The following is a 26,467-nucleotide window of genomic DNA, read 5'->3' on the forward strand; positions in this document are numbered from 1 at the left end:
CTTTCTGCAAGTTTATTTAACTAAAATTGAGGCAGAACAAAGTGATAAACAATTGAATGTCCTTCGGGGGAAAACTTGTCTACTGTTGGAGACACCTCATCCTTCTACCCACAGGATGAGAGGTGTGTAATCGTTGAAAATTGTTTAACTACAACAGAGAGAACTTCTCTGCTTCTTTGTCGCAAATGTGGGCCTGCAGGGTACGGGATTTAACAACTGTGTGTACAGCTATAAACGCCCATCATTTTGTGTTTTGTGGGTGAATTGTAGATTGAAAATTATTAGCAGTCACATTGCTTCAAATGATTAATAACAAAATCTAACTAGGAAAATTTAAAGGAAAGAAATGTGTGTGGTATACCCTGGAGAGGTAACATTGCTACATACAGAAAAACAGGCACACACTCACATTTGGGGTCCCCTCCGGTGGTGACAGGTGGCAAAGAACACTAGACCGCATAAAATTTGCATATTTCCACCACATCTTTAAGGGTTAAATATCAAAATTATGGTCAAACATTAAAGCAAGTGTCAGAAGAAAAATATGTTTTGCCCAGTCACAGTTTAAGCAGCCGAAATACAGAGACAAAGAAAATTATGTTCTGGTTGAAAAGAACATGCATGAAAAGAACATGCAAAGAAGAAAATGAAATTAGAATTAATAAATGTAATAAAAGCCTATTTTCTTATGATTACCGGTAGGTAGAATTTGTGTTCATAAGTTAGTATCCAGAGATTGTCACTTTGTCGGTCACTTGAGTGTGGCGCTCAATGTGTCCCCTGCCTGCTAGTGTCTGTCACACTGTTAGTGTGTGCTGGATTGTCCCAAGGGTACATTTTTGTATTGCATGTGCACCAGGATTTCTGCCAGGTGTGGTAGATCCAGGCCTCTTTTGATCTCATACTTAAATCCCTCACATGCTGTGCTGCCGTGATCAATGCCTCTGTGCTGTTTTTCAGCCGCAGCTTTAATTTGCTGCATGTGCCATACAGTGGTCCTTCCATTCTTTCTTCCTCCTTGGGTTTCTGTTGCTTGAAGTGTTCAGTAAGACACCATTTCTCCCAGCTAGCAGTTTGAAGCCATCCGTCCACAGACAGTTGCTCCATTCCATTGTCAATTTCTATACCCAGTTGTGATGATCTTGGCTGAGGGGGTTCAGGTCTATGTACAGTAGAACAGCAGCTGAGACTGGTAGATACCACTCTTGATGTTGACTTGTGCAGATGGTTTGGAGTATGGCTTTAGGGTTGTTTGTCACATGGCGATTGAATTTCTGATGGAGGCTCTGTATGATGTTGATGTTGAACATTTTCAACCATTCCAGAATCTTTGTGTAAGGCATGACATAGACAGGAAGGAGCCTTGGACTCTAAGGAAGTTCTCCAAAACTGGGGTTTGAACCTGCGCCGCCCAGGTAAAAGCACTAAAGCAAGTGTGTACTTTTTTTCTTGGTGTGTTTACATACTGTCTTAACCCTTGAGCTATCTTAGATGACCCCACCCTTACTTTGACGTGTTCTTCCTACCATGACAAAGGTGGATAAAGGTGGAAAGATTTCATGTAATCCATGGACACCAGTGAAGATCACAAATCATTGAAGAAAAAAGGTTCAGCGCACTGTCTAGTGGGTCTAGATGACCCAACTCCCAACGTTAAAGTGCCTAGGATAGCACAAGGGTTAATGGGTATAAATGACAACATTAAAACTGAGTTGATTTAAGCACTAATACAATAATAATTGTGGATGAAAAAGACACAAACCAACAACAATCATTCCCATTCCTTCCAGTAAATGGAGAGTTGACCCAAAACACTGAACTTGACTCACAGTTCAGGGTCCAGGATGTTAAGTCTTAGTGAGAAACCTCAATTCTCTTCTCATTCAATCATTCTCCTAAATTCACTTTTTCCGCAAAACACAAGCAAATAACAAGCAAACTCCAACCCAAAATTCTCTGATGAGATGGATAATGTCAAAGGAAGGCCTTAGTGGTCACCATATGAATTAGGGCAAACAAACAAACACTCAGCAGGATTGACAGATCCTGGTGCAGTTTTTAATCATATGTAAAGCCTCTTTAATATTTGGCTCTCATTTCAGCATTTTAGCAAGACAATTTGTTTATCTACAGTATATATCTGTTTAAAATGTATACCAATTACACAAAAGAATTGTATCTGCAATTTTAATAACAAGAAGTCTGGCAAAAGTCAATTTTCTGTTTTTTCTTTTTTATTATTTTAGACTGGTTGTTGCTCAGAAAACAAAAGAAACCTTAGCCCACTTTCGAGGAGAGAAATAGACCAAACTTAATAAATGTGAGTGTCTAGAGGCCACTTGGTCATGTTTTATTAAAGTGACACACACACAGCTTCTACTGAATTACTTCCAACTGAGATGAAAAAGCCTAAAAATTGAACATGTTTGTATTCTTTTCAGCAAAAAAGTATGTTTTTCAAAGCCATCCAACTGTTTGGTGTTATATTTGTCCAATTTTCTGTCCTGTTTTTTTCTTTTTCTTTTTTAAACTGTTTGAACTGGACTTACTAATTCTCTGGATGAAAGAGAATAAGAAACTACAAGGTACACCTGCCCTAGTCCTCACCGTCTATGTGAGTTGACACATCAAATTACAGGTTTCTTTTTACATTACTTATCTCAGTACCATTCCCCTCTCTACTTCTGTGCCGGTCCCAAGCCCGGTTGCTTTGAGAGGGTTGCGTCAGGAAGGGCATCCGGCGTAAAACATTGCCAAGTTTACCATGGAAAATCACATAGCCTATCCTTGTAAAACTAGAAAGCAGAAAGCACTATATACATATGCACAGTGGCGCAGTGGCGCACTCAACCATGTAAGCTCAAGAGGCCTTCGGCGTTCCAGCTTACAGCAGTCAGAGCAATGATTCCACACTCCCTGATAGTGCCTTTATAAATAATTGAGCTGTCAATTTAAATATTGGCTCATCTTACACTGCCTCTGTGCCCCTACTTAACAGCCTCTCTATATACCCATCATCCCTTCTTTGCCCTGCTTTCAAAGTAATTGCATGCCATTACATTATTATTATTTTTCATTATATTAACATGACAAATAAGAAAAAAGATTTCTGATGTAGATATTGACAAAAATTGCTCAGAAAATGGCAATGTTGAGGTTGCTGAATGAGCAAGAAAACTGTTTTCCATGTTCAGACTGAGACATCTGTCACTCATTGTAAGCCACACTCTGCAAGCATCACATATGTAACCAATTTTCCCATTGTGGAATCAATAAAACTTCTATTCTAACCAAGCAGGTGTTCTGCCAGTGCACAAAAAATAGCTGCACAACGCACATAGTTGAAACGCTGCCCGATAACTGCTCTCCAGCTACATTTCAGCCAGTTGATATTTCAGAATACAAAGATGTCCTGGGACTTGGAGAGGAAATGCCTTACTTCTTTTCTCTGTGTTTCCCCTCTTTTTTGGCATGAGAAGTCCAGATTATGGCCAACTAAGAAAACTAGAACTGGAATCAATCAAAGTCGAAAGTGTCTATGGCTATGAATGTTTGAAGTACAGATGGGACAAAGAGGAAGGGAAAAGCACTGAATATACAGAGGGAGAAAGATTGATTTCTAATTAACAAGCTGGGTGTCATAATGAAAGCCTAGCTGGTCCATATTGGCAAAAGAATCAATGAAAGCTCCCTTGACGCCCGGTCTACATACTTCACGGGAGTTCAGCTCAACTAAAATGTGTTGATTGTTGTAAATAATGCTTCCTCACACCATCCTTTGTCACTTATCCTTAGGTTTTCCTCAGAATTTTGCTTCTAAGGATGCCACAGAAAAATCTGTCTGTCATATCCTCCATTCCCCATGACCCTAAAGCCTACACAGAAAATATCTAATAAAAAAAAAAAAAAAAAGGTTTTTTTTATCTGATTGTGGTATACAGTTTTCCAATTTGTTAATTGCAACATGCATTTATCTTTCAATTTTATTTTGGACACTCAACAGATTAAAAAAAAAGTACAAAGAAATTCAAATGAGTGCAGTTCTCTACAGACAAGTGGTGAATGTTAACGGGTTTCTTCATGCACATTTAGAAAGAAATGGGAATATGCTTCTGATCAAAATCTTAAGACTAGTTAAGAAAATGCAAGAACTTTCATTTTCCTGAGCTGGACCTTAAAAAATAGAGCTAAATAGAGCTTCAAAATGCAAAAAGATGAAACAGCAGCAAGAAGAGAAATATTTGCTGCCAATTTATTGAATAAAAACATTTAAATGCAAAGAACTGATCAAAAGTTAAAGACCGCAACCTTTAAAAGCCAGAAATTGTGCTCAAACTTGTATCTGATGGTATTTTCAAAGAACTAATTGTTAATAGGTCTCTTTGAAGGCAATGGCAAAAAAGCTCAAGTTCTTTGATCGTAGCAGGATTGTGGAGCTGCATGAGCAAGGCCTCTCACAACGTGCTATTGCAGTTGAGGTTGGATGCAGTAAAACAGTAGTTTTGAATTTTTTAAAAGACCCCGAGGATTACAGAAGAAAAAAAGATCAAGTGGCAGACCCCAAAAATTGTTGCCGGCTCTGAGGGATCCAAAGGGCATTCTGCCAATACACAGGGCGGTCCTTGACCTAAATTAAGACCATCATTGGGGCTAACTGTTGCCCAGTAATGATCAGATGGCATCTGCAAGAGAAGGGATGGAAAAACAAAGAGCATCTTCAAAGGCCACGTCTCCATCAACGCCACAACATTAGACTTTGCAAGAAAACACCAAAAATGGGACATTCAAAAGTGTAAGTAATGTTTCTTCTCTGATGTGAAAAACGTAACCATGGTGGTCCCGATGGCTTCCAGCATTACTGGCATGAAAAGAGATCCCACCTGAAATGTTTTCTACGCCTCACAGTGGTGGAGTAGCTATCATGGTCTGGGCTGCTTTTTCCTTTAATGAAACAAAGGAGCCTCAGGTTGTGTGAAGGCGTCAAACTGCAGCTGGCTATGAGGAGATATTGCAAGAGGCATCCCTAATGACTGAGGGTCCTCATCTTTGTGGTGATGACTGGGTTTTTCAAAAGGATAATGCTGTAGTTCACAACTCCACCCTGACAAAGGACTTTTTTTCAGGAGAATAACCTCACTCTTTTGGATCATTCTGCAATTGAGAACATTTGGGGATGTTTTCATGCAAGTTTACAAAAATGAACATCAGTTCCAGACATTAGATGCTCTTTGTGAAACCGTTTGAGGTGGTCAACAAGGATGGGAGAGCTACTCATTGCTCAGTGTTATGTTTGGACCCTTTCGTTTCTGTTTTGACGATGTAACAGGGTTGTTTTTTGTGCTGTGGTACTAGACTTTTGATCAGACGATGAACAGCCCATTTCAGTCAAATTGTTTTAAAGAAATTGTCTGCTGAAAGTGTTATAATAGATTGGTTTTATCTGCCCTTTTCCAGACGCTCAAAGCGCTTATAATGTGTCCGTTATTTATTCACTCCTCATTCATACTTGGTGATGGTAAGCTTGATGTAGCCACGGCTTCCCTGGAGTTAACTGTCAGAGGCGTGGCTGCCAGTACGCACCTACAGCCCCTCTGACCATCATCGGGACATTCACACACCAGTGGAGCCACACTGGAGGCAGTGAGGGTGTAGTGCCTTGCCCAAGGACACAACGATGGTTGACTGGGGGGAGCGGGGATGGAACCGTCAATCCTTTGATCATTGGCCGATCTGCTCAACTGCCTGAGCCACTGCCTCCCCTTGTTCAGCCTCTTGTTCTCATTTCCTAAATTTACATTTTTGAAGCTCCAATTAGTAAGCTCTACTTCAAGTTAAGCATTTGCAAAATGGGAGTGTAACTGTGCTTCTGACAGGCATACTTCAGTTTCCATTTATTTTCAATTTATGGATCAAAAGACAGTGCAGTTAGTTTGTTTTAAGTTAAATAGTTGAAATGCTGCTGTTAACCAACACAAGTTGAACATAAAACAAAAAGTCTTCGTGGAGGTCGTAATCCTGACTCAGAGCTCACTGAAGACACATGACCCCAAGGTCTCAGGTGTGACACATGGTACCAGAGCAATTAAAAATGTTCCCGGGAAAAATATGCGTGATCTTGAGTTTAAGCCCGTGTGTAATCTGCCTTGGCCAACCTGCTACGTCTTTCTGGGCAGAAAGGAGCTGGTTGTTTGAGGAATGCTGCTGCTTGGAGGGGGGTAGGCCGGCTGCTAATCCGCCTCTGCCATGAGCTGTGTGCCCAGCACCCAGCCAGCGGCACCACAGAGCCTCCTCTGTAGTGGGTCCACTGGGAAGCTACAAGTCCCTCTGAATGCTATCAGCACAGACGGCACACTGCCCCCCAAGCAGGGATTACTGCTCTCTCAATGAAGCTGCCAGGAGGAGGATCTGTAACACAGGGGGGAAAAAAGAGGAGGAGGTATGCTGTCCTCCAACAGGAGTGCTATTATCAAAAAGGACAAGGCCATTAGCAAACAGAAATGTTAATCAGTAGTCAGTTTAAAAAAAGGGCCCCAAGAGAGCTAGAATATCCATCACTTTCAAGTTTAAGCTTTAAACGTTCAATCGTTTAATCCATCGATTCATTTTTGATTAGTCGTAAATATTTTGAAACCCTCCATTTCTGTTTTCTTCTGGATTCTTGTGAAGGACAGCACAAATCGCTGGTTTTGATTTTTTGAAGTGGATCCAAAGTTTTGTTCTCAACTTCATTTAGAAAATGTTAATTGTATTCATCTCAACAAAGGCCTTTAGGGTGTGGGTAAGTCTGTCTACATTGCATAGGTGTATTTTTTGAGGAAAAATGTCACAATATGAGCCTATAGTCTAATTTTTGTCAGTTTTGTGCTTGAAGCTTAATATTTAGTTGAATTCGAGTTATGTTTTATATTTGTTCCTTGTCCTCCTTCTGTGCCATGAGCACACCAGGTTTAAATGGTCAAGCATCTACATATGTTTCTCCTTCTGCTAATTAGTCCTTTAAGTCTTTAAGCTTTTTTCTTTTGGTCAGAAAGCCTTACAAGCCTTTTTAAACATTTTTCTTTAAGTTTACTTTGATTCTGAACTGGACTTACAATTGGACAGTCAATGACTAATATATTAATTAGAAGTTATGTTGAAATGAGAAAATATAGAAATGAGTCCATCACCAATCCCTGACAGCCTTCTTCCCTTTTATCAAAGAACTTTGTCACCGTCTACTCCATGTTCTTCTAACAACAATTTCATAAGATTCAAGCTTTATTTTATTTATTTTAACATCAACCTGCCAAGGAGAAATAAAGACAGAAATAAAGACACTGATGTGCGACAAACAACAAGCACAGAGGAAACAAAGTAATAAGTGATAAAATAATATGTTGACAAAATTAAATTGTGGACATTGTTATTAATAATAATTTTAATATATTGGTAAAAAATATATAATAAGGTGCAGAAAGGTTTGTTCCTTCTGCTTTTTGAGTAAATGTCTAGCCTTAAGTTGATTATTTAGTTCAGTAAGTTTGTTCATTTTTTCTTTTTCCTTATCTAAACATGTTGCATGAACCAAACCCTGTTTGTTTTCATGTCTTAAGCAGCACAGTCATTTGATTAATGGTAAATCTCGGTCAAGTCAAATTTCTTTTTTATATTCTTTCAACAACAAACAACTGCTAACACTGTTGTTTTTGGGTAGTCTAATATCAAATGTGTTATCTGTGACATCAGAACTGGTAATGAACACCAAACGCCATCATTAAATAGAATAACCTTTTAGCCTATTTAATCCGGTAACTTTAAAACATCTAAAACATGAGATTGGTTTGTCACTTAAGAAATATATTTTCATGTTATCCATTTACAATTTGATTCAATATTATGCTTTAAAAAAGCAGTAGTTATATCCAAGTTTTAAAAACAATTAGTGCCAATCCTTCTGGTATTTGCTATATTTAATGGATCAAATGTGGAAAAAAAATCTACCTTCTGTGTCTCCTTAGTTTTTAGAGGACATGCAATATTTTTAGTGTTGAATTTAGGTCATGAAACCTAAATGTGACCGAAGGGAATGACTCCAAGCAAGAAAATAAAAGAACTGCCCTTTCAGTTGCTTGTGCAATTAGCAAGGGCCACAGCAACTCATCTGCCTACTCTGAAAAGATACAGAAAACACAACTCATATGCCACTTAGTTTCCTTCTTTTCCCCTGCTGGAAAGAAGTTGAAGAAGTGAAATTTTAAAGTGTGAAAATTGTCTATTGTAATTTCCCCGGATAAGACTGGCACCAGCACACACCTCTGCCTGGCAGCGATATGCGAACTGTCTTCATCTTCTATTCATTGAAGCACACCTGGCACCACGCTGGCTTCATCCCAGGTCCAACTAGGCAGAGGCGAACAATGTACCAGTTTCCTGAAGAAATTTGACTAACTCTGAAACCGCCAATTTGTTTCCTGAAAATACAGTATTCAGGTGACGGGTGGCATCTCAACTGTAAGACTTTTTTTTCCTAATGATCTGCTGCCATTTTCTTACAGAACTGCGTGGTTGGTTTTGCGTCACAAAGTTGTTCAGTGTTTTGTAGCACCTCAAAGAAGAACAGAGGCATTTAGTGCATGTTTGAAAGAAAGTACAACCCTTGTCCTCGTGTTACCATGTCACACTTTGCTTCAACACTGCCACAAATAATTATAGTCACCCACTGATCAGGACATTTGTGTTTAGCCAGCGGAACATCTGACCTGTCTTTATGTCATGATGGATCACCCACTAATAGCTGAGAGGAGTGCGCACATCCAGGCGTGCATGTGTGACAAAGAGATGATTCTCAATGAATTTCCATTCTCATTTCTCGCCCATCTGCTCCTTGACAGAAAGGAAACTGGGATATAACTGAGAACACAATAGTCTTTAAATGGTTCATCATTCAGCAAACACAATGAGAAGACACCCAAACACCCAGCGAGCCCACACAAAGACCAAAATGCTTGACACACTTCTCTCTGCTCTACAAAGTGACCCATTCAACAAAGCAGTGAGAGGTTGAGAAGATGGTAATGAATGAATAGATTCAGACCAAGGAAAAGTTTCATTTGTCAAAGGTGTTCAGATATTAAATTATTATCCAACAGTCTTTCTCGTACAATAACAAAATAAACTTGACTTCTCTTGGCTCTTTAGGCAGAGAATGTAAAAATTGCACATTTTAGATGAAAGGAGAAATAAGCAGAACAAAAAGAAAAAGTTGCACCAGCCAAATCTAATCTCCTTGGTTACAGAGCTCCCAAAAATGCAGGTCTGACATGGGGTGGTCAAAGGCCAGGATGCAGAGACTCAACAGTCTTGTCAGAGGTTAAATGGTGAAGAGGAAAACACATGTTTCTGTAGTCACAACAAATTTAAGGTGTTTGTTATTCAATTTTTAGAGACTCAATTCCAGACTGTCCAGCCTGTTACCGTAGTGTTTTGCTGCACAGCTACAGTCCTACTAGGCCATGAGTCTGTGACCTTCACTTAAACCTGTGACTGGTTTGCTCTACTACAGACATCAGTCAACGGCACAGAGAGGAGACAAAAAATCCCCAACCATGACAAGTAATCAACCTTACAGATAGATAATGGCTTCTCACTTTGCAGGGCACATTGAGTTGTTTCTGTTGGCTGGCAGCAGAACTGCCGAAATAATTCACATGTCTAATCTGATAGGTTATCATGGGATGAGCAGATGGTGTTTTGTGAGAGTGAATTTATCTCCAAGTTCCCATTAAAAATGCCATTTAGTGGCAATGTCCAAATCTCCTTGAAATGTTGATTGTTTCTTTGGCCTCTTCCATCATGTGCATCATGACAAAAGGCTGCAGAGCAGTTGCTGCTGTATTAACAGTTGACAGATTAGGGTTGGACTTTAACTAGTCCTTGAAGTGCCTCTCTAGTTTTGCTTCATTACTTTTTTTTCCAGCATCATTTCTGCTTGTTGTTTAGATGTTGCATGGTGTTGCCAGATAAACTTGTGTTTGATATTAAGCACATGCTAACCATATGGGGCACATGGCTAACATGTGGGTAATCAGAGGGTGGTGGAAAAACTTCCCCCATTGTGTTGCATTGATTTCAACAAACTTTTAGATGGAAATGAACTCAAAATCCTACCAAACGCGCAAATATGCAACACAAGGTGTAAATGTAAACACCCACATTCAAGGTTTTTAGCTAAATCGGAAAAAAAAAATAATTAGATAAATAGATAAATAAATAGTTTTTCTTTGTATTTTAGGTAAATACTAGAGATGCTACAATTCTTAGTTTAAAACCAAACCATATGTTACACCATGAACCAAATCGTGGGGGAAAGTGAAATGGTGTATCTCTACTCTACCAGTGTGTTTACATTGAATGAGGTGACAAACGCCTTGTGCTAAGAGTTTTAACTTATTGTTTTATTACACTACACCAAGCTTATCATGAACCAACTGAAAGGTTTTTCTTCATTAATGGCTTATTAGGAAATAAAAAAAAAAGATTATTTTGAATTTGAAGGTTTCTTTTCGTGGTTATTTCTTTTGTGATTCACAAATCATATATCAAACGAGAACAAAACCATGACCCAAAAATTGAGGTTTGAACCAAATCCTTGGGAAAATGATTAGATGCATCTCTAGTAAATTCATAAGACTAATTTCACATATTCTTGTGTGCCCTAGTCATAGTTACACTCTTAAACCTTTGATGATCATTAAAAATGCTGTCACTAATACTCTTTGTATAGATGTTGCAACTGAATAATTTAGAAGTCAGCACTGAGTTGCAAAACTTGTGATTGATAGATTTTGTTTGATCTCACAATGGGGAAAATGCTTTGTTACCTTTAAAATATCTCCAAAATCTGAACTTTAGAGATAACTACTACAGAGCTGAGTTAAACAGTGTCTGTCTTACTATGGAAAATACATAAATATTGATCTTTCTATTTGTGTTTAAGCTGCTCAAGCAGTTAGTTAACATCTGTCAAACACAAGATACAAATGTAGTACTTCTTTTATTATTGCATTAAATGATATCTAACAAATATCAACCTTACCTGACCTTTGCTGCCACAATTAAGCACACGGTTCATTTGGATTACAGTTTTAATGTGTGTATTAGTGGATTTTTGCATTTTTGTAACTATAATTGCCGAGTTTTCTGTCTTTCATTCAAGAGATTTATGGATATATGGAAAAAATGTTCATGAAAAAGCAATAGATTGTTCATACTTCATAATCAAGCAACAGCAAAAATGAAAAGTGAAGTAAGATTTGTTCAGTTTAAATAGTGAGGCCTGCTTTTCAGTTATAGAAAACATCTCTTATTCCCACGGTGGTCTTTAATATTTACATTTTCTATATGAAGAGTTTATTTCTTTATAACAAAAATAAAGGGTTTTTGAAATAGTTTATTGTCTTTTTTGTCTTTTCATCTGAGAATATGGGTGGGCAGCTGGATAGGTGGTTGAGCAAATCTTGTTTTTTATTTTTCATTTATTTTTTATTTATTTCTTAGGTGCACAGTTTGACCTTAGATTGAATGCAGGCAGAAAATTCTCCCACAAATCCTTTCATGTCTCATCCTTCCGTTTCCCAGCAGCTCGGAATGTCTCCGCAGCTTTTCTGTTTCCATTTTGTCCACGGTGAACCCTCTGAACGCCCACCCTCTCAAATATTTCCCTGTGAGTTACACAGGCTCTCCTGGTCATTTCATTCTGATAGACCAACACGGCAATCGTGTCTACAACACACACACACACACACACAGAGTGGTCTGCCCACACACGGTCTTATCACTAAAAAGCAACAGAAAAGCATGAGGCTGTGAGGTCAGGTCAAAAACTCAATTACCATACAGACTTCAAACCTTCCTCATGCACTTAACTAAAGACAGAGGTGGTTCTCCGAGACCCCAACCTGCGATTTCTTTTTACAGGATCATCTCTCTCTTTTTCCTCTTTCCTTCAATAAACATTTTCCCTACACTGGCTGACTTTAGTTCTCTAGAGCAACCACACAAACAAACTCTCAGATGTTTTCCACCCCCATTTGTGCACGCAGCTTTTTTAGTGATTATATCACCCTATTAGAATATAAAACTGAAAAATAATGTAGTATTAAAGCTTGTGACATTGAAAAGAGTCATAATAAAATGCTAAATACAACTAGGGGGCTGATTCCATCACATCACAGGTAAAATATTCACCGTGGACATTATCTTGTCTTTCTACGTTAATCAGAGCTGAGAGAGTATTATCAAAACACCCCTGAATGTCCAACATGTGTCCAACAACTAACTTATGGACACATTTCAATGAAAATAGTATATTTTGGTGTTTTTGTAGCATTTTTCTCATGATGGAGGACATTTATGAAGAAAATTAAGATTAAAATTGTGTTTCTGAGTATTTCTTTATACAAATCATGGGGAACCAGGAATAAACAAAAAAATGCAGGTGGAAAAAAAGCCTTTAGCAGTGACGTAAGTACTCCAGTGAGTTGGCCACAAGCTCTCTGCTCCACTCTATTCCGATGCATCCACAAAAGATCCATGTACATCTATGTTTTTCTCGTCCGAGCTGGCATCTGACTCTACACTGTACGGCTGGAAAGCTCAGATATTGCTCCCCAGTTTTGTTGCACAGCTAATGTTAGGTTGCGAGTGTGAGGTAAGTTAGCGGCAGAGAGTTTAGACATAGCGATGATGGTAAATGAAGCAAGGCTCACTCCACACCAACAGTCCCACCCACAACTCAGAGGTAAATTTCTGATGAACTGCTGCCGCTCTGCAGAAACTAAGTCTTTGAGAACAACACAGGTTTTTTGATTTTGCCTTAAAAATGGCACAATCAAAAAAATGACTCAGAACGCTTTTAAAATAGATCATAAGATGAGTAGAACGGGACTTAAAGAAGCGTTATAATAGCAGAAAGAAATTACCCAGATATATACCCTGAAAAAAAGATTAAAAAACACACTTCAGCATTTTACCAGCTAACTTGCTTGTTTTTTATTGGCGTCAGTGGTCTCTCATTCAAAATTTTAAGAATGTGATACTGACTTGCTGTTATGTGACAAAACATGAAAGAGAGAAAAAGTGGGCAGCCTAATACCCTGTCATTTTCCAGTGCAAGCCCCACTGCCGCTATCGTATCTGCTAAATCCCCTCATCCTCATTTAAATCTCCCCCAACACCATTCGATCCCAGCCGCGGCCCTATTTAACCCCCCCCCCCCACACACACACACACACAATTCCAGTCCACCACATTTCTAATGCTAATTATGTAAACCTCCCATCCACTCGCTAGTTACTCAAATCTCTCCCCACCCGCTCTCCTCAGTTAAAGGGTGCTTGACTGGAGGGTCGATCTGGGCTGTTATTTTTCATAAAGATAATAATACTGCCTATTCCACACATCTCTTCTTTCCACTTCTGTTTTTCCTGACCTTATTTTATCCTCTTCTTGCTGTATACAAAAACACAAACTCTGGCACATGTGTCATTTTGCAAGTTGGGGGTTTATTTCTTCTAATAGTGGAATGCGGTTATTAGTGAAATAAATCCACTGTTTGGGAGATCAAATTAGGTATTACAACATTAACAAAATCAAAAAAGGTAACAAGTTCATCCTAAAATAATTCTATTTGATTAGTTACAAATAATCCAAAAGTAAAAGGATATTAAAACTAAAAAAATGTTATTAAATTTTGAGCTTTGACAGACTGTTTTAACCTGTTTGGGTGACCCTTTCCCAATGTTCAAGGAATTTATGAGTGCAAATGATAGCGGTATGAATGAATCCATTCTCTACCAGACTAAGGGTATGAGCAGCGGGTCTGCAAGATCAGGAATGATCTCTGCCTTGTCGTAGCTTTAAGGAAAAACTATCTTTTTTAACTCTACAAGCAAAAGCTTCTCTTTCAATTCTCCATTTGTAAGCTGAGCTTTCACACTCTCATTCAGTTAGAAGGTTTGTGCCATTAGTCCTGTAGAGAAGCCACCTACACACGGAGCAGCAACAACAACCAAGTCCCACTAAGCATCACTGCTATTACAGTTACACCAATGCTGGTTTCCAGTACCACAAAACAACAACTCACATGTCATTTCAAACACCTGTATGAGCGCCAACTATTTCTGTTGATTAACTTTATCTTTTTATTAACCAAGAAATGTTTTTTAAAATATATCTTTGGTTGTATTTTCTTCATTTCTTACATGAATTTATAACATGGACCTTAAAATTAAAAAATAAATGTTAAGAGTGTGATGAAAGAGTCAGAATATTTATCAAAAAATGTCCTTAGTATTGGTGTTACCAGTTTTCATGGACAATACATCCCATTTTTTTCATGCTGCAGTAATATAATTAAAAAAAGTGGAGACCACAGGAGGCATGCTCACCTTGGTACTCCTGTCCAGGGGTGTAGTCGGTGGGGTTGCCTGTGATTTGGAGGGTGAGCAACACCTCTCCTCCCCCCTCTGCTACCCCAGCTCCCTCCAGCTCCCCATGATGGGTGCACAGGAAGAAGAATGGGTTGAAACGGGGATAAAAGCTTGCAGGGGGTGCCCCGAAATCCACACTGCCGCTTCCGAGGACTAGGGACAACAGGGCACAGCCAAAAAGACCCCCGAGAGAGGCCCACGCCATGGCCATCAACCCTCAACAAGCGGGGCACTGAGGGAGGTGGAGGTGGAAGAGGGTGATGGGTGGGTGCTCCAGAGGGCAGAATGTGAGTCCACAGATGAGTCCAAGTCCAAAAAAGTGGGTGTGTGTGTGAGTGTCTATGTGTGCGGGTGTGTGGGCTTTGCCGTCATGAAAACTGTTCTTCTGTTCCCTCCGCCTGTCCTACCTCCACTCTCGGGGAGTTTAGAGCTTCGCCTGTGCTGTCCTGCTCTGGCGTTTAAATACCTCACCCCCCTCCCTCTGTTTCCTTTTCTCCTCCCTCCCTCTTACGCTCTGACAGCAGATCCACGCGCTGTATGAGCTCTACTATACGGCCTCCCTCCTCTTTCCAGTCCACTTCTTTCTCCTCCCTTTCCCTGCCAGTCTATCACTCTCCCTTTCCGCCTTAATCTCACAGTCCCTTCTCTTATCTTCCCTTTACCTCTCACTAAAACATTGTGTTACTCCACGTTGCACTCATGTACCCCTCTCCTGAGACCTCGGCCGTCTTATCTCTGGGCATCTGTTGGTTTCTACATCCCTAACCAGCCCTCTAACAGATCCCTTTTACTCTTCTTTCTTTCCTTTGTCTTTCTGCCCATCCACCAGACAGTCTCCTCCTCTCCCACCCACTATCACACCTCCTTCCTCCCTCACTCCTAAGCTCCTAAGCTATCTATTGCTCAACGTGCTGCTCTTCTGTTTGGTCGCCCTCCCCTCCTTTCTCAACCCTGTACGTATCCGTCCCTCCTCTCATCCTCAAAAATCCTTGGATTTGTTGCTTTTTTCTCTACTTCTCACTTGCCTTTTTCACGGGCTTTCCATTGGAATATTATTTTCCACAAGACCCTCCAACTTTTTTCTGCCCCCTTCAGAGCAGCATGTGCCAGCACTCGGCTCCACATTAATCTGCCCCTTCGGTGCAGACACCAGCTAAATTTCTGCTTTCTCTGGGGGCCCGGAGAAGTATTCTTGTCATTCATCTCTATCTTGTCCTCTTCATCCACATTTTGTCTTCACTCTTTGTTTGTAAATGATTTACTTTGGCCCCCACCCAACTGAACCTTCAAACAATTTTCCCTCCGGAGACCAAGATGATATTAAAAAAAGGTTTTTTTGGAGAACACAAGGACACAACGACGTTTCCAAGGGGTATTTGAAGAGAAACAAGGCAATCAAGAAAACATCGTAAAGAAAAAAAATGTTTTAAAAAATTGTTGAAGTCCCACTCCCATATTCTTTTGATCTATTATCAAAATCATTTCCAAGGTGTCTTTTAGTTATGTTTGTGCTGTTTTTAGGCTAAATTTTAAAAACCTGTGTCAATTTCTAAGGCATTTTTTGCAGAGTGGCAGGAGCTCAATCGTAATTTTTCTTTGAGTTGTGGGTCGTACTGTGGCTCGGAGTTAGCCTGTCCTCATTACCCATCATCTATCTGTTTACACCTGACAGCTTACAGCTGCTCACACCCCCAACCTAACATTTCTGGGGCAACAAAAATATTGGAACCATCCAGATGTACCATTTTGAGCCAGATGCCAGCTCTGACGAGGAAAACGAGTTGTACATGGATCTATTTGTCTACAAGTGGATGCATCAGAATGGAGCGGAGCTTAGAGCTTATGGCTCGCCAACTATAGCTTCTACGTAACAGTTACAGGCCTTTTCAAACTAGCTTTTGGTCTGCTCATACTCCACCACAATTTAAATAAAGATATACTCAGAAATGCAATTTTGGGCTCACTTTCTTTATATGTTTATATGATTTCCATTGGAGTGGGTCTTTAACATCAGTCTCTGTTGTTCTTCTTTAGCTGTTGGTTTTTTGTTGAGTGCTTATTATAGACATAAACACTCCCAAGCCAAATTAAACTGCACACTCACTCAAAACCACTCCAAAAAGCTTGACTGACCCACAACAGGAGCACACTCAAGTCATGCGTGGACCACTGCCTAAACCCAAGATGGGACAAACACACATCCACCACCACATTCTCAAACATGAAGCAAAACGCCAAAGCCATGTTTGTATAAACACAACAAATCAAAGTGTAGCAGATGTATTCATTTCTTGTTTCTCTCTAATAGATTCATATTTGGCAAGAGTGGGATAATTCACCTAGCAGGGCAGTCGCTGCTTCCAACTCCAGTCTGCATGTTTACACAGACAACACTTCGGATGCCAAAAAAGGCTGGATAGAAGGCAAACATTCTGCAAGATAAAAGAGAAGCTTCAGTTACTTTGTGGCTTTATGGTGGGCAGTTGGGTTTATATAAGTCACTTTTGGAGCCGTCAGTATAACCCTAAAAGTGAGAGGGTGCTCTAAAATAGAGACACTTTTTAACCAAAGGTACTAAAGGCCTAACAAAGGACAAAAAGTGTTGAACCATATTGGGAATCAATTTGTTGTTGTTGTTGTACTGCTAGGGGTTAGCAAAAATAGTTGTCATTACACATTTGTTGCTTTTTCCAGATAAAAAAGAAATACATTTTGAAATTTATTTTTTTGCTCCCATTGATATGTTGCTATTATTGTTTAGTAACAAGGTAAAACACCATGACCAAAATTAACATAAGTTGTGTTGTGTCAATATGCTACGTTCATACTGAGTTGGGAAATGCGCATTCAAGTGATCACTTTCAAAGAAAAGTCTAGGTAAACGTGCATTTCGAGCTTCCGTGTGTAAAACTCTGAGGTTTAAATGTCACTACGGAAGATGTTAAGACTGTTTATGGGTTCTACGTAAAAAACGCCCGGCCATGAAATGCTCGTCAAAAATTAAACCAAATAAACTTTGACCAACCAGGTACTTGGGTTTGGTAGTGACGTATGGGTAGAGACCTTTTCAAAAGACAAAAGTCCCAACCTTTTGAAAATTGATCATGGAATAGACAGTAATAATTGAAGTTTGAGCGCGTCTGGAATTACAGTATATGTTACAAAGTCTTTATATATCGGAATAGAGCTGTGAAAGAAAAAGCAAGGTCCATGAGATTTGCATTGCTTTGATAGTTTGCACCAGGCCTCTTCCAACTGTGCGTACATGCAATAGTATCGGGTATTGACAGTCCAGTGTGAACACCATGTGCTAAAACTGTTTTCAAGAAAGCTCGTTTAGCATGTTCTTATACATGTATCTCATGCCTGATGTGTAGCTTCAGACTGACAAATTCCACATATTTTGTTAGACTAAGTTCAGATACATAACTGCACATCAGTTCCAGCCATAAGAATGCAATTTCTAATTTAAGACATCAAAGCATAACTATTACATCAGCAATAAAGGAAACAAGCAGACAGACTGAGAAACAGAACGTAGAAACTTTTATGAACTTTGTGCTCTCTCCAGTAACTTTTTGAGGTCAGGCAGGTGGATCGGCCTGCTGAGACTGAGGAGCAGGGTCTGAGGTTATCGCTCCTTTTAATTTCTCTGCTCACCCATTATGAGGTAAAGCTACAGCTTTGTGTTGACTTAATTAAGCACCTTTAATTAGACTCAAAGCAGGAACTCTCACACGAGATTTCTTAAAGGGCTTAAGTTAGAAGCTCTGACAGCTTTCTTCTCTAAATGTTGCTTCCATGTAGATACTGTTTGAGCTGGTAAAATGTTATAAAATTGTTTGGATTTTAATAAAACAGATTCAGAGACAAACTTGGGTTTAAAAGAAAAAAAAAAGAACTTTTATATGACCGAAAATGCGACTCCGTCTGGGGCATTGGAAAAATCTGGATACATTTTCTTATAGTGGGTCACAATTTTTAAAAACAGCCTTACCAAAAGACACAATCTTCTGAGCTCATAGCAGTCCTACATCTTAAGGGATTGATGATGCAAAACAAAGATTTCCAACAGGAGTATGAGTACCCAGAGGTACACGGGTATGAAGTACATCGAATTCTGCACACATGAAAGCCCGAGACAACTCAACTGCGCATTTAATAACTTACCAACTTGGTGTGTATTTAACAGTTTTAAGCAGACAAAAAATAAAAACAGAAATACGAAAGATGAAAAAGCAAGCTTTATTATTTAATTTCTGTCATTTGAACTCAGGTGACTGCTCAGATGAAGTAGATGAAGACAGGAAGGGATTGCTCTGCACCAATGGTCTCGCCCACAACTCGGAGGTGAATTTCTGATCTACGGCTGCTCAGCAGAAACTATGTCCTAAAAAACGACACAGGTTATTTGGTTAAGCCTAAAATCATAATTAAAGACCACTGGAAATGCTTTTAAATAGATCAAATGATGATCTGAGTAGAACCTGTAAGGGCTCTTGAATACATTAGTGAAGAAGCAGTAAAACACATAAGATTAATGAGGTACAAAAAAGTATGGGAAGCACTGACCATATAGAGTCTTTTGTCCAGAAAAACAGCAAAAATGGTTAATGTCAAATACTTGTATAATGTGTTCTACCTTCTTGCAAGGATAAAAGCACTTTCAAAATCAAATATCAGTTTCTTCTTGGCTTTGATTAAATTTGGGTACAGAGGTGGGGTGCTGACTAGGCCCCTGTGGGGTTCGGTGTCAGGTCAGGTCCAAGGACACTTCAACACACACGAGCAGACAGAAGCACGATCCCTGCAATCAGAGGTTGGCCACTCCCCCTCTAACACAAACAGACTACAATAATATTTGCAAAGTTTAACCTGTTTATTTACACTTAGCAGAAAAAGAAGGATTGTTTTTGTTAAATATATAATTATTGTTGGTGGCAATGTTTTTAAAGGATGGTGCATTTGTGGGATGTTAGGCATTGGAGCTGAGTTAGTGCACTGAGCACAACCAACATTAGGCAATATGTTGCTCACACAATATGAAGGCCAGAATGGTGCTACTGTAATGATCATTTTGATTTTGTCACTAAGTTTTTTATCCATAAAACAAATATTCTCTCTATCTCTCTTTGAACTCTATGACTGGCCAATGGAAACCTTAGTTAAAGAAGTTATGAAAAAGTATTACCTGCAATTGAAGATCAATGATGGGTGGAACTGTCTCTGTACTCTGTGACCTCTCTCTCTCTGTTTCTTCTTTAAAAAAACACATTTATTCTACTCTACATACCTCCATCACATGGTCATTTTCCAGCCCCATAATACCAATACACATTTTAAAAACACACACTCATAGTGTGCAACTCGGGGCTATCATTCTCCATTATGAAAACTAGGTCAGGGAGAGATGGGTGAGTGGAGAGGGGTCGTAATTATTTTTATCATTATTAATTTCCACCTCAAGGTTGTGCAGAGGCTTTTTTGTCTGCTTCAATCATCTTTTCAAGCCCCCCTGCATCCATGCATCCACCCAGCACCACCATCATTTCCAGTGTCTTTGAAAAGGCTGCGTGCCAAACAAGTCACTACAGACAGTGGGGTCACAATAGAGAAAAAAAAAAAAAACCTCAAAGGGATAGGTTGAGTATGATGAAAAGGGAGAGGGGACAACACTGACAGTGGAGATACAGGGGTTGGATGTGTCGCTCCATCACTCATTGGACCCTAATTTCCTCCAACAGGTTGTTTACTTATTATGGCGAACGATAATAAAGGCCTGAGTGTTGGAGGAGGGGAGAAGTGGCAGAAAAAAATAAAGAAAAAGTTGCCCCACGGGAGCACTTCAGCTGTGACGGCTTGCACACTCCAATTAGTCCCATGAAAAGCTGGTGTCCCGCTAAAAGTCTTGAGAAAGAGGCGTGTCAAAATAAGGCAAAGCCGCCCCCAAACTCTTAAAATCTCTTTACTTGTGTGACATGTAAATCACTCATCCTCAGACAGTTCAGAGTTGCCTCACATGGATCTATCATTGCTTTGCAGAAACTACAGATTTTACAGACTTATTATTGGTTACTGCAGGAAAAAAAAAAGTTTGCAAAACCGTAATGTTATGAATGGGATGGAATAACATTTTGATGGTCTAATAACTTTATAAAAATGTTACATTATAATGGTACTATTCAATCATTATAAACTTTTAACCCATTGCTATTTTTGTCTGTTGGTACACAAAACAACTGAAACAATGAAAATACTATATGTGAGTGACATAAAAAATTTGGATAAAATACCATAAACAACAATAACATATTCTTATTGTCAAAATTATTTGATTTATCTGTTTTAGGAAGTGAAAAAAACAATTGCTCAACAAACTCAGAAATAAGTGATTGCAGTAGTTGGTATAGTCATCTGTTGATGTCTAATGTATGAATGAGGAGTTTTTTTTCCTTGCAGCTCCCTCTCTTAGGCAATCCTCCACAAAGAGCTTACACAGCTCTTTTGCTTTTTAGGAAAGTAAAGCTTGTTTATTTACATTTATGTTACCGTTGTGGTTATGGTGAAAGCTCCCAAAATAGGATTTCTTGAGGAAAACCGACAAAAGAAAATGGTCTATTTAAATAAACTCAAGAAACAAAACAAAAATTACAGTCAAGGCTGGAAACCATCAAGACAGACTGACTAAAGACGAAAGGGAACATACATATGTCAACAAACCATGAAGTGGCAACAAAAAGATGACTATGTACTATGTAAAACTGATTTGATGAGAAACCGGGAGCATTATCACCAAGGATGTTTGGTCCAGAACAGAGTTTGTCTCCTGGAGTAGTCCATTTTATTGGAGCAGATGTGAAAGCTCACCTAAATAAGATCCACATACAGTAATCACAACTCAAAAAAAGACTTTGCCTTATTCATTCAATCTAATATAACCACTTCGCTTACGACAGCTGGGTAAAGGCGGGCAACACCACAGACAGTTTGTCCATCCATCAGAGGGCCACACAGAAACACACACTACCACATACACTCATACACATTCAGAGTCACCGAGCATCGTATGGAGGTATATTTTCTGAAGGAAAGAGGAAGTCGCTTTATCTGCAGCTTTAATCCAAAGAGGTGTAAATCTGGAAAGTTTTAGGTCTCAAGGGGCTCAAGTCAGTGGAGGCTGCAGGGACTGGTTCATATGTTATGATCAAAGAACAACTACAAGCTGGGTTTTTATTCTAGGTGGGAAACTATTTCTGCTCAAAGTTTGCAGTAATGCTGGTTTGAGACGAGCAAATGCAATTGCTCCAAATAGGGAGTTGTAAAAAAACACTACACCAAAGAAATGTGACTTTAGTGTATAAAAATGAAAAAAAAAGTCTGCCAGATTATTCAGGTGTTAAAGAACACACAAATAAACACAAAAAATAGGTCTAATGATTTAAGGAAGTAAAATGAAGAAATCATTAAATAGAAGCTGTAGACGTTAAGACCTATAGCCACAATTACAGCAAGCTCCTGGTATTAGTTGAATCAGAATTCAAGGAAGGAAGGGCAGAGCAAACCTGCAGCAGCAGCATTTCAAGATCCCTTCGTCAACATGAGGTTTATGAGAAAACAGAATGGAATTTTTCTTTTTTTTATTGTTAAAAGTATTGCATTTAACAGAAAGAGTGGATAAAGGTGTGGACATTGAGTCTGGTGACATCACCAATTGATATGCACTGTAATGATTTTAAGTCTGTTTTTGTTTTTTCATTTTAACAGTTGGTGCTATCTTGGCTGTACATGACGTCGGAGTGGAATGGAAAGGACCAACAAGCTTTCCGGTAGATGTCCAGTAAGCTTTTTTTTTGTAACTGAAGGTCAAACATTGATCCTATAACACAGGTCATTCTTGATATTCATTTAAAGAAGAAGACGTGCAATTATTAGGTGGAAATAAAACTTTTGATTGATTTCTAGCCATTTTCAGCAATAAAAACAAAGGAAAAATACAAAATAAAAATAAAAACGTGTCTAAAATCAATTACATCAATTCATAAATTAATAAGAAAATAATCAAAAGGGCTGCATGGTGGCACAGTGGTTAGTGCTCTTGCCTCATAGCAAGAGGCCCCCCGGTTCAAGTTCCAGCTGGGGGACCTGCAACAGCACATCAATGCATGGGTTTTCTCCGGGGTCTCCAGCTTCCCACTGTCCAAAAACATGCTTCATAGGTCAATTGGAAACTCTAAATTGTCCCTAGGTGTGAGTGTGAGAGTGAATGTGTGTGTGATTGTGGCCTTGCGACATGCTCAGGGTGTCCCCTGCCTTCGCCCACAAGTGGCTGGGATAGGCTCCGGCAGCCCCATGACCCCAAAAAGGGACAAAATGGTAGAAAATGAATGAATCAAAAGATTAAGATACTCTCTTAACCCTTGTGCTATCCTAGGCACTTTAATATTGGGAGTTGGGTCATCTAGACCCACTAGACAGTGCTCTGAACCTTTTTTCTTCAATGATTTGTTATCTTCACTGGTGTCCATGGATTACATGAAATCTTTCCACCTTTATCCACCTTTGTCATGGTAGGAAGAACACATCAATGTAAGGGTGGGGTCATCTAAGATAGCACAAGGGTTACTTTGATAATAAAAATAGAATAGTTGCACTGAAACATGTAGTACACACTAAAGGCCAGTACACACCGGGACGAATTTCGCGCGCGATATTCGCCGATGTTTAACGCCTCGTGACTAAACAAAGGGCACCAATGTGAGTGTGCACACTGACGCGAAAAACGCCACGTGTAAAAGCGTAATTTTTTTAAAAATGCCTCTGGTTCTTTTTTTTGGTTTGACGCGCCGCATCAAAAACTATACGACCAATGAGAACGCACTTTTGCACACGTGTCTGGAGCATCTGAAGTTACAGTAAAACACAACTTGGGGGCGCTCAAACACAAAACTGCCTTTCTGAACACAATTACCAGCGAAGAAGATAGACGCCAAGTAGCATCTACACTGCCGTGGAGAAATAATGACGGACATTCTAAATTATCCCCGAAAACGCTCATGATACATTTTCAGCTCTTGTACCAGCAGATAAAACTCCCCATGTTCTTCTCTTCTTGTAAATGTGGGATGTACCCAAAATCTGTGTCTTTTCCGGCGTCTTTCATCAGTCTACAGAACAATCATTTCTTCATCACTGGAACTGGAGCTGGAGCTACTGGTGCTGGAAATATTCATGTTTTCTTTGTTTGATTCTGACAAGCGCGTAAATACTTGCTCTCTTCTTCTGAGTGAAAAGCGACTTTAAGAAGCGTAAAGTTGCGCAGCGCCACCTTGTGTTCAGGAGTATTTCTGTTTTACATTAAGCGCCATCTAATGTCAGGGAATGAAATTGCATGTTCACTCGGCTCATCGTCAGCGAAAATCGCCTGGGTACGAACACAAAAAACGTGTTGAAAAACGCTGGCGAATAACGTGCGCCGATTTTCGTCCCGGTGTGTACGGCCCTTAAGGGTGTAACGATTAATTGACTACCGGGTATTCGATGAATCGATTTATATACATACAATCTAACCACATCAATCTGTCTGAGGCAAGTTGTTAATCAGATTGAAAAGCAACTTTATGAAACAAAAATGTAAATGAACTTGACAATAATTCTTGTTTACTTTTTTGTTTGCACACATATTTAATTTACACTTTATTATCTTGCAAGAAATACAAGGAATCGGGAAAACTTCACCTGCACTATTCAGCACCAGGTATTTATCTCTGAGTCACACTGGTTGAAGTTTTGGCTAAAGATGTCCTGGACCCATTTTAGGTCAGTGAATGGGATCGTTCAAAGTGAACCAATAAGTACTGTGAATCGTGTTGTCAACCACAAAGTAGGATATGACTTGAATCATTGTTAAAACAAATTGTTTATATTTGACTTACCTTTCTTTTTTCTTTTAAACAGTTGCCATAATCCAGTTTTTAACATCCATCTAAAGTTATAAATTCCTTTTACAGTTCCAGTTACTTTGGGTATCAAAACAAATTTACCACACAAATGCTCATTTTCAAGAAGTCCAAAAGGTTAGCAGGGCTCGACATAGCCATTTGTCCGCTGGCCCGGTCCTGTTTTTCGAGCAGTGCGGACCACAAGACTTTACTTTTCACTTGTCCGCTCGGGCCACTAAAATATCTAACGGTTTATACATTCTTCACCTTTTTCAATAAAGTAAATTTTGCGAAAACGTGTAGATTTACCTCGTCTTCATAATTTAGTTTTTCTGCTAGTCCTGTGTTCAGACTTCAAGGGTTTCTATGGGAAACCTTTGATCACTTCTCCTTCTCTCCCGCCTGCGCGCGCGAGGCTTTCACTGCCGAGCACCACGCGGCACGCGCTCACTACTTTTTTTTTCCAAACTTTATTGAACGTAACAATTCAATACAAAACAATGTTAAACAGCAACAACGAAGGCACAAGCCAGTGGGTTATTATTACATTTGATTATAAATCCAACACCGTCACTGAAGAGAGACTGAAGCATGTCAGAGATGTGGAAGACATGGCAGGAATAGATAGGAATATGTTAGATGGAGTGACGGGTGGAATTAGTAGTATGGACAGCAAGATATTTAATGAATGCATTGAAGATGAAACTGTATCCACTAAGCTTTAAGCTGAATGTCAAAGAATTAAAGGCAACTCCAAATACCTGAATCTCAGACTCAAATGCAGTAGAATGTTAAACTACTTAATTTTGTTTTTCTTTACAACACTGTAAGCAGTAAGTATTTCTAGTTAGCTGAATGATCTCAGTGAGACCTGCACAATATGAGGAAAACTCGCGATATGCGATATCAGAGATTAAAATTGCGATAACGATATAATTTGGGGTATATAAACAAACAGCAAAATAACCAAATAACCATTCCCAGTTTAAAAATTATACTCCAAATGACCCACGTTGACATAGGTTACAAACATCTAACATAACAGGGCTCCATCTGATTGGTCAACAATGTGAAGGCGTCCATCCGATTGGTCAAATGCATTAAGGGATTTATTTGATTCGTTAAATGGTTCAAGCTGCCATTAGATTGTTTTAACACATTTAAGGTTTATGATTTATTGCGATATTTGCCGTTAGAAGCAGCATGAAAACTTCTGAACTAGTGTTTCCTACTACACTGCAGTGCTCTCTTCAAAACATCTGAAACAGACTAGAGCAGATTTAAGTTTGATATGGTCTATTTTCAGTCATTGAAAAGTGTAGAAATAAGTGATGTCACCAGAATGCACCAAATTGCACCATATTAAAAGTTTCCGGGGGGGCATGCCCCCGGACCCCCCTAAAGTTGCAAGCACCTGCGGAGCGGCGGGTCCCGCTATGCGCGGTGTCGGGCCAGTAACTTTCAGGCAGGGCCAGTAAGTTTCAAAAACTACTGGCCCTGTGGGCCAGTGCAAATTTCTGGGCTATGTCAACCCCTGGTTAGCAATACGAGGCGTTTGTAAAGGCAGATTTAAAATAGATAAAAAAATAAAGACCTTTTAAACAGATTTTTTAACATTTGTAGTTTGTTAACATCTTAAAATGATCATCTGTAATCTTGCATTGCTTTTAGACTTTAATAAAGGAAAAATGAGAATAAACCGTCCTAAGCAACATTTAGGAGCACTCAGACATTCACATGAAACATGTCCATGGTTAATGATTATTGCTGTTTAATATGGTCTTTCAGCAAAAGATCAACCAGTTCTCAAATTGGGTGTTCAGAAATTTGAATGTTTGCGTTTGTTGCTTCCTCCCGACGTCAAACTGTATAACACATTAATCCGTGTTTCGATAAATATTTCTTTTAGCGAACTGTCTAAAAGCTCGAGGGTTTTAATCTGTCGTGCAGCATCATTTATTTTTCAAACTGAAGACTCAACACTGTCCACATTCCACAGACATGTTAATACAAACTGTGATAGTCAGCAGCAAAAAGAAGCTGTGGGCAATAATTATACTT

The 26,467-nt window shown here is 39.2% G+C and overlaps 1 protein-coding gene across 1 annotated transcript in view; it reads right to left on the reverse strand.

Annotated features, from left to right (window-relative positions):
• The window catches only part of reln (reelin), a 91,347-nt gene extending 76,428 nt beyond the window's left edge, over positions 1-14,919 (reverse strand). The window contains exon 1 of the mRNA XM_020703717.2: positions 14,427-14,919. Coding sequence (XP_020559376.1) covers positions 14,427-14,679 — 253 coding nt within the window. The 5' untranslated portion in view covers positions 14,680-14,919. The remainder of the gene's footprint in view (positions 1-14,426) is intronic.
• Positions 14,920-26,467: the final 11,548 nt, after the last annotated feature.

The sequence above is a fragment of the Oryzias latipes genome, chromosome 6, assembly GCF_002234675.1.
Source record: "Oryzias latipes chromosome 6, ASM223467v1".
NCBI classification, from domain to species: domain Eukaryota; kingdom Metazoa; phylum Chordata; class Actinopteri; order Beloniformes; family Adrianichthyidae; genus Oryzias; species Oryzias latipes.